Source organism: Colletes latitarsis, chromosome 14 (assembly GCF_051014445.1).
Source record: "Colletes latitarsis isolate SP2378_abdomen chromosome 14, iyColLati1, whole genome shotgun sequence".
Lineage (NCBI taxonomy): Eukaryota > Metazoa > Arthropoda > Insecta > Hymenoptera > Colletidae > Colletes > Colletes latitarsis.
Window position 1 is genome coordinate 20528477 of NC_135147.1, and position 9596 is coordinate 20538072.

Sequence of the window (9596 nt, forward strand, 5' to 3'; positions counted from 1 at the left end):
CCAGTGCCGGACCGTGATGACCAACGGTAAGAACTGTTCAAAAATTCTCTCCCCTCTTCTATTCTATCGTTTGATACCAATTTCGCTTCATTGAACTGATTTTGCTCTACTTGCCTAACTGATGTTGCTATAATTTGAATATTATCTTATTTTACAGCTGGCCCAGTGGTAACCATCCTATGTGGTAACTATCCTATCCTACTGACAACAAGTAGTAAGTCTACTACACCTATTTATATGTCATTATTTTCATTTGTTTATTTATCTATCTGATTTTATTTGATTATTATGAATGTTCCTTTTCTCTGTTTCTACATTTACCTTGTTTTTCGAATTTATGTGATTGCTTTGACATGTATAATATTACAGGATATAATAATGTAATTTCAGGTATTTTTATTCCACTGATTAGAATAAGATTTTTGTGGTTACGTTCTTGCTCGAATTCTCGTAATAATCTGCGGAGGTACTTTGTTTGATTCTTCCATTTCGTTTGATTGTTTGGGGTTGATTCAACTTGGTGTCTCAATCCAAGTTTCTTTCATTATTATATTTATTATTTTGATTCTTCCATTTCGTTTGATTGTTTGGGGTTGATTCAACTTGGTGTCTCGATCCAAGTTTCTTTCATTATTACGAATGTTCGTTTTGATATGTATAACATTGTGTCGATGCATATACCATATTTGTTTCGATGACACTGATTAATATAAGATTTTTATGTTTCAGCTTAAATTTCCTTATTAAATTTCCTTCCATATCACACTAATATAAATATTAGTTTTGATTTCAGTTTAGATTTTGATTAATCGCAAGGACATCGAGGGAAGACGCCACAACCGCCGAGGGCCATTTAATTCTAAGTCGATTAGATTTAAGCTTCGTCGCGAATCTTAAAATTAACGTCGAAAATTTCTTTATTGTATATATTTTCGCGTTTTACCAAGCAATTATTCAATAAGTAGCTTCTCGTTTTCTCGTTCCCTCGTTTCTAGCTTCGGTCACCGCTGTTTCATCGATTGAAACATGTGATCGGCCGTGTATCTGGTCCGAAAGATCTAATCGCCTTCCCTTGGTAAGCTTGATTGAGGGAAAACGGCACTTCGCTGGAAGGTGTGGAGTTTCCGTATTCTGCGGAAACGCATACCTTCCAGCGGAAGTCGACACCGTCTCAGGTACTCTCTCTTTGTCAGACAGCCTAAGTCGGGTCCTTCGGGCTCCCGGCGGGTTGCGTTGGAGAAATGGAGACCTCGATTCGGAGTTGCAGTTCTCTGTTTTCTTGTTGAGATCGAGTTAGCAAGGGCAGTAGGTTCGATCCTCGGATCCGCTGCACGGTTCAGCGTCGCGTCGCGTCGCGTCGCGTATCCCACGATTTAGCTTCATCCCTCTTTTTCACCACATAATTGCTTGGTAAAACATCCAAAGAACTTTGTTTCCTTCTATCATCCGAATTTTAGATTCAACTTGACTAGACTTGAGCTTCGACGTTAATTTTAAGTCCCTATTGTATGCGTCTCCCAATGCTGCCAAGTAATTATTTAACAAGTAGTTTCTCTCGACTCGTTCTCTCGTTTCTAGCTTCGATCACCACTGTTTCGTCGAACGAAACATGTGATCGGCCGTCCAGTTTGTCCGAAAGATCTAGTCGCCTGCCAATGATAGCTCGATTTCTAGAAATAGAAATCAATCTACCAAGGGTAGTGTCGATTCGATCCGAAGATCTGCTGCACGGTTCAGCATCGCGTCGCGTCGCGTCTCCCATAATTTAGCTTCACCCCTTTTTAAACGAAATAATTACTTGGTACAACTAAACTAGAAGATCGAAGGAACATTGCTTCCTTCTATCTCTCTAGTTTAGTAATCTAGTTTGTAAGAATGTAAAAGGAAGATCGATGGAACTTTGATTCCATCTATCTCTCTTCGGGTCTCCACTCGCAGCAACCTCCTCGTGGTGAGACCTGGTAATCGGTGTCACCCACGATAGAAAAGTTATTCTTCGCGGGTGACACCGAGCTAATGGCTGCGAATTTACAATTGTTTCTTGATATAATAAACGAATTTAGATTTATAATTAGGCAGGTGTTTGGTTAACCATTATGTTAGGCAGGTTATTTTTATTTGAAGAGGAATTCTTTTGAAAATTCTTTCAACTCTCTTCGTTGGTTGTGCATCTTTCATTGATGCACAATGTATTTTTTTGGCTCATTTTTATGGGGTCTCGAAACCCCATTACCATTTTCGTGTCATTCGCAACGTTACCAACAGATTCAGAAATGAATTTTAATCCCTTCCTTAGTCAACTCACATGTATTTACAGTGAATAGTTTCAGCACAGACGAGGTAGCATAGACATACTCGTATACCTCGTCGGTGGTTTCAGTATGTAGTAATTCAGTGAATAGTTTCTCAAGTGACCGCCATCCATGAGAAGAGAACGCTAAAATCACCTCCGAATTTTCAAGTCGGTATGGCAGTCAGATTGGGTCACGGAAGTCCATAAGGTGAAAGGTCCACTCGTATATCTCGTCTGTGCTTTTACATTACTCAAATTAATTATGAACCATATGATATATCGAGATCTGATCCTCAAAATTAGTCAGTATCACGAAACAGAAACATTCTCAATGACTGTGAATATTTATAAATTTGTATAGTAAAATATTACACATAATAGATATAAAATAACTCTTCTAATAAAACGCTGTCAACTATAAGAATTAAAACCAAATGTGGCAATATTTAGTCTTAATTCCAAACACTAGAAGTGCTAACTTCGAATTCCAATGTGAACCGATAACGTTGGAAATGACACAGAAATAGTAAGGGGGCTCACGAACCCCCAATGTTTATTCTATATCTCGTCTATGCACATAGATATTTGCATACTTAAAAATAATAAGAATATTTAATTTTAGTTGCTAAAAAATTTTGGTGTATCGCAAAATATATGTATGTCAGTTACATTTTTATTTTATACAGAATTTCAGCCGTTTACCAATACTAAAATAACATTGTCTAACTAAAAAAAATTAATTTTTCATGCGAACTGAAGGACATTGAATTGGAACAAATTCCAGCAAGACAGTTGTGGATTTACAGTGTCTGCTGATACGAGCTTGACATTCGAACCCTTTTAGATTTGGGTATCTGCCATCAGATCAGAATTGACCAGCTTCAATGTTAACATTCGCAATGACGATGCGGATCTTCTTAGCGAAGCAGTTTGCTACTAACGAGCTTCGTGTCAATACCTGTGCTCACGCACAACAAAATGTTTACAGTAAATATTTACAGTAATTCACAGGGACAGTGATGCGACAGTATACGTATTAATTTTCAACTATAATACAATTGTGACAAAAGCATCGTGTGTTAATGCATCGATTATATTGTGCACATTGTAATTAATTGGAAACTAAAAATTTAATCCTTCGAGTGCAACGGTCTCGAACTTTCGAGCGGTTAGTGAATGAAAGCGCGTGCGGTGAACGTCTATGGACGTTTTGCGAGCATGATTAACACGCATAATTATCAACAACCCTCCACACACGGCGTATATTCTGTGATCAACATTTAACAACGAAAAGAATTGTAAGAAGATGTGTGTGAAAAATTTTTATTATGTCATTACAGACCAATCGATCGAGGCAAAATGATACGTTCCTACATTAAATATGATATTATTAAGCTCCAAATCGAAAATTTTAATTATTATTTCCTTCGTTCCATTACTAAAAATCTCATCATCAAAATTGCATCGTACCCGCATAATATAATAATATAAGTTATAAATTACTATAACAATACTTGGTAATGACACGTTTAGAAGGTGCCCTCCTAAAATAAGAGAAAATGTTTAAATTATCCACATCTTTCTACGTTACAAACTTTCTTTCGCACCTCCTTTGTAATGTAAGAACCCCTCCCACTTTTGAAAACGCTACACAAAGTGATCACAAAAATAACTTTTCCAAACTCAATATTAAAGAATTTCATTCAACTTTTATACAGATCTACGGTTCCAGACTGTTTCGTTACTTTATACACCATGCGTTTCATTAATCTTCTACTCTAAAACAAAATGGACATCTTGTTGCATTCCGCTGTGTACGATTCGAAAGTTATATTTTCTTTTATAGACTCTTAAATAGATTGCTACAAAGAACAAACCGCTTTGATTTAGTTCAAACTGACTCAAGCTGTGCCATTACATCAAAATCTGAACGGAAGCATTTCGAAGTTCGGCCAATGTCGCATGCTTCTGTCCAACATATTTTTAGACTGTTCCCTCGAGGAGCATCCTGTGTCCGTCAGACAATCTGTTAGACAGAATAATGACGCTACGCAAACAGGTCATATCCTATATGTATGTACATTTGCGACACTCGCAAACAAACTGCTACTTTGTCTATAACATTGACTCACAAATAGAATTAGACGATTACAACTATGACTGAACAATTGATTTTATAATTTTAATATTTCATTCATCTTGCTCCCCATTATTCTAAACAAATCATTTAGAATTTTAGTTCATTAAAATTGCTACTAAATATTTATTCTCTTAAACATATTTAAAAGTCGTATCGTATATGTATAAATTCGCATCGGTAATTAACGCTTAGTCGGTCGTTTCAATTGTATATTCAGGAGCCTCGCACGAATTGTATGTTTAGACAAACGGTAGTTATTCCAATATCCAAAGTTATATTTAACTATTTCGATGCATTTTGGCGGAACTCCCAAACAACTCGGCATTATTTACGGTGCGTAGACCGAAAAACTCTACAGCCAACATCGCCCGACGACGATTCTTGTCTGAGTAATGACGTTCTCTTCGCGACGTAATAACTATGTCATTCCTCTATGTTTTACACAAGTAGACATATAATACGAACTTTTAAGTGTATCATAACATACGACAAGATCTTAAGAAATTTTTAAAAAATTAATCTTATTTATGTATTTGTTCACAGGTATATATAATGGGTTTAAAAATAGTGAACTCTGTGTTGGACAAAACATTGTGGATAGTTGACACGGTCAATCTTTTATATTAAACCGAGACAATGCTTTATTCTACTACATTTTCATTCCACTAAGCTTCAGGTATAAATTGATACTAAGCTTTAAGCCACTTCTTTGACTAAACTTGGAAAAATTGTAATTCAACGAATCAATGTTGTTATCAGGTTACTTAAGGCGAAGCTTACAATAACAATGAAAAGGAGGAAATTATTATTCTTACGACAAAGTTACTTTGTTTTGAATTGAACTTTCATTACGAAACTGACAAGTACCGAATGAACAAAAATGACGGTCTCGTACCAGTCTCAAATCGCTAATTCCACAAAATGTGGATTCACCAAACTCTTATTTATGCGGAAAGGTTCACTTTACAAGCTCATCTACAGAGAACTTATCCTATTTCTAATGCTTTTTGGCGCATTGTCTACTATCTACCGGCATCTACTTACTTCAGCACAAAAAAAGTGTGCAATTTATCAGTATACTTTTCATTAAATATGAATGCTATTAACAGCGATAGGATCAAATCTCGTTATCTTAAAAGAAATGTATCAACTTCTTTTACTAACATTAGTAATTATTTTCAGATATTTAATTTTTAAATACTCGTAAATAGATAATGAAAATAGATATGAAAATTATAAAATAAAGATATCGAACCTATCGCTAGTTAAAACATAAATTAAGAATGAAAATGACGCACTAGAAAACGAATGTAACTTTCAAAGACAACTTTTTTCCAGGGACTTCGAGAAGGTTGTTCTTTATTGTGATAATTTTATTAATTTAATTCCATTAAGTTTCGTTCTTGGATTCTACGTATCCTACGTTGCTCAGAGGTGGTGGCAACAATACCAAGCGATACCTTGGCCTGATAAGTGAGTTTCAAGAATGAATGCCCGATCACCTGTTGTAATATTTCATACAAATATGTTTTTACAGAGCGATGCATTTAATTGCGTTATATGTTACGGGGAACGACGAGTACAGTCGTATGCTTCGAAGAGCGCTCATGCGTTACTTAAATCTTTCTTTAATACTCGTTTTGCGATCGATCAGTTCGGCAGTGAAAAAACGATTTCCTACGCTCGAACACGTCGTTGAGTTTGGTAAATTATTTTATATTTATTAAAATAGAAACTCTACTTTAAAACAAGGTTTCTTCTAACATGAACGTACTAATTTTAACCCATAGCACGCGTTCAAATAGGACGCGTTTAATTTACTTACGTTGAAGAAAATTAGACCGATAAGGCCAGACCTATGACAAACTGGTGGATTCAATGATATAACATTCTCAACTATAAAAAGAATACCTTTCCGATCAATTAAAACACTCTGCGCAATGGGTATACCTTAATTACAATTTTTGTATTATTTTTGTTTTACAATAAGATTGATTTGTTAGAAAGTTTTGTAAAATTTTTTATGATATTAAGCATAGTGAAATTGTACTTAGATTTTTGTTAATGCTAAAGCAAATTTATTTATATATACAGGGTGTTCGACCACCTCTGGGAAAGATTTTAGTGAGAGAAAATTAATATGTCACTAATATATTAATAATATTTTGTAGGATTTATGACATCGTTAGAATTGGAATTGTTTCTGGCTGTACCAAGTTTAGAGTTCAACACTTATTGGATCCCTTGCACTTGGTTCATCAATCTTCTAAAGGAAGCACGTCAAAGACAGAGAATTCCTGATCCACAGGGATTAAAGTTAATTATGGAGGTACTATGCTGTATAAGGAAAATTTAATGATTTTTTAAATAAAATCTAGCTAGCTAAAGACAACAATTTAAAATTCAATGTTAATTACAGGAATTTAATGAATTTCGCACAAAATGTGGCCTCTTATGGAGCTATGATTGGATATCTATTCCATTAGTATACACGCAAGTGGTGACACTGGCAACATACAGTTTCTTTGCCGTTGCTTTAATAGCTCGCCAATACATTGACGGTAAAGAAAAACAATTCCAATTGCAGATCGACGTTTATATACCTGTTTTTACGATTTTGCAATTCTTCTTCTTCGTAGGATTATTAAAGGTATCTGTTTGTCTTATTGCATTCGCTTCACGAATAAATGACTATTAGTTGATGATTCCTGATGACCTACGATATTCGTCTATTTTTAACATTGTCCTTTGAACGTTATTTAAAAAATCGAATCACATTTTAATAGGTAGCCGAACAATTAATTAATCCCTTTGGCGACGATGACGAGGATTTTGAATTAAATTGGATAATTGATCGTCATACTAAGGTAATTAGAAATTTAATTCTCATTTCGAGACTGTTTTTATCTTACTTTTTATTTCTAAATAAATTTAGGTATCATATCTTGGAGTGGATACTCTTATGAATCGATGTCCACCGTTAGTTAAGGACATTTACTTTGACGATGAAAATCTGGTTCTACCATATACGGAAGCAGCGGCGGCTTACAAGAAGAAAACATATCGTGGCAGTGTGGCAAATATGACGTTAGTATTTCTTTCTCTTAGCATTTCTTTCATTTATAAAATAATTCTTTAAAATATAGATTGAACGGTAAATAATTCATTCGTGTTTATAGTGTTCCCGAAGAGAAACAAAGCATGTTCTTACCAAATGTTGTAGAAGAAGAAGAAGAGGAAGTTATGAAACAGTCACTTTATACATCAAGTATAAGTTTAGCTACTCATAATAATGATAGCCCATTAAGTGAAACACGGTAAATTTTTTCGAAACATTCCTATAATTAAATAAAAATAAACTTTTCGTGCAAATGAAATTTTATTAAGTTAGATTCGTTTGTTTCAGCCAGATCAGCCGGCACCCTGATACACCTACGAAGATTGCTCAAAGTTGTCCTGAAACAATTTTACAATTTGATTTTCAAGAACCGTCGTCGTCATTCGACGAAACGGACCAGCGATCAAACGTCTTAACAGAAACTGTGAAGAAAGTCTCATCCTTGGCGAAGTATTCGGCATCGCGAATCGATCCGAATCGAAAACCATTTTTTACGATATCTAGAAGTCCCAAAGTCGTTATACAGCCCTCACCTAATGGATCCTATTTATCAAAACCTGTCAGACAAATTATTGACACACCTATAGTATATAGTCACGATATTAACCCGTGGAAAGAATATACTCCAAGTGTATCGTACCAACCCTCGTTAGAAACCTTAACTGCAGATCAAATTGCAAGAATGGAGGAACAATGTGATTTCGAGACTGTGCAACCATCTAATAATTTCAGTACGTTTACAAATGATAGTCCTCATTCGAATGCATGCCAGTCTGAATCTCATCATGCCAACGCGTATCATTTACAACTACCAGAAACAAACTTATCAACTTTACTGTGTACAACACCGCAAAGTAGAGGTCTTAAGCGCGTCGTGAGAAGACACAAATCGATGGAAATTGTTAAAAAGAAAGGCATTCAATGGAAACAAATTATGAAAATGCAACATAGGAAAAAGGGAGACGATGTGCTAGCGGTCGAAGAAGTATTGTGTCAAACGAGGAGCTCGCCAAATTTGAAACATTTTGACAGTGATTCGCAGAATCCAAGCAAAGACAAACACGATGACGACATAAATTCCACTGATAAAGGAAAATAAGACTAAAACTCGAAAATGTATACATGTGATAGCAATTACGAAGTGTAGAGAATGTGAAACAATGTAGAAATGTATTACCATTTGTTGTTCAATGACGTAATATTACCAAATATTTCATACAAATCTCATTCATTATTTATATATGTATGTATATTGCAATGTTATCGCATAAAAGGTTTACGTCACCTTTACGGTAAAAGATTCACATTTTTTGTTACAAAATAATGGTTTTACTCTTTCAAAATAATAAAGAACGAATCCCATTGAAAAATCGTAATAATTACAAAAATATGATGCTTAAAATAATAGTTTATATGTAAGTGCTAACGTGTCGGACCAAAAATAAAAATTTCGTAAAAATACCTCCTGTTTTGTCGCAATCAAAGTGACGTAATTCCTTCGGTATAATTATACTTAAGGAAAACCAATGCCGCTTTTTGTAGTATCAGATATTAAAATTAATATTTTTTACTATCGTTTTAGTACGATATTAAACAACATTAAGGGAATAATATTAAATTTCATAATTACAACATTGATATCATGCGTAAGATATTGTTAAAATGTAAAAAAATGTAATCACATATTCAGAATATATATTGTCGAATTAATAAACACTAAAAATATTTAGACTATACAAAAGCTGCATCAACATTTAATGCACGTGCACATTAATTCTCCAATTATATATAAAAAACGATTTAGTCGATTCTTTAATTTACTACATGTACAAGTTTAGTATTAAATAATTAAAGGGATACCGTTTCCATCTGGATTGATACATACCTTTAAAAGTGCAGTCAACGACTTAATTAAAAAGTTCTGATTTGTGCATATTATTACATTCTATTTTTAGGAACTCGTTACAATTCTTTTCAAAATTTATTTCATATATTGCATTTTTCTATTACCTATTTCCATTTTGGCACTTACCTTATATTATCTA

At 34.2% G+C, this 9596-nt stretch overlaps 1 protein-coding gene across 6 annotated transcripts; it reads left to right on the forward strand.

The window, feature by feature from the left end:
* The first annotated feature begins 3213 nt into the window (after window positions 1-3213).
* Window positions 3214-9573, forward strand: LOC143350315 (bestrophin-4). Of its 6 annotated transcripts, XM_076782353.1 has the most exons (12): window positions 3214-3591; window positions 4140-4366; window positions 4977-5109; window positions 5193-5492; window positions 5772-5906; window positions 5971-6137; window positions 6605-6762; window positions 6853-7083; window positions 7220-7300; window positions 7369-7520; window positions 7613-7750; window positions 7840-9573. In XM_076782353.1, exons 4-12 carry the CDS (start codon window positions 5314-5316, stop codon window positions 8648-8650), a joined length of 2052 nt encoding a protein of 683 aa, XP_076638468.1. In that variant the 5' UTR covers window positions 3214-3591; window positions 4140-4366; window positions 4977-5109; window positions 5193-5313; the 3' UTR covers window positions 8651-9573. The 6 variants fall into 6 exon arrangements, with proteins under 6 accessions (XP_076638468.1, XP_076638469.1, XP_076638466.1 ...); XM_076782354.1 differs by lacking the exon at window positions 4140-4366 and having other exon boundaries at window positions 3214-3601; XM_076782351.1 differs by lacking the exon at window positions 4140-4366.
* Window positions 9574-9596: the final 23 nt, after the last annotated feature.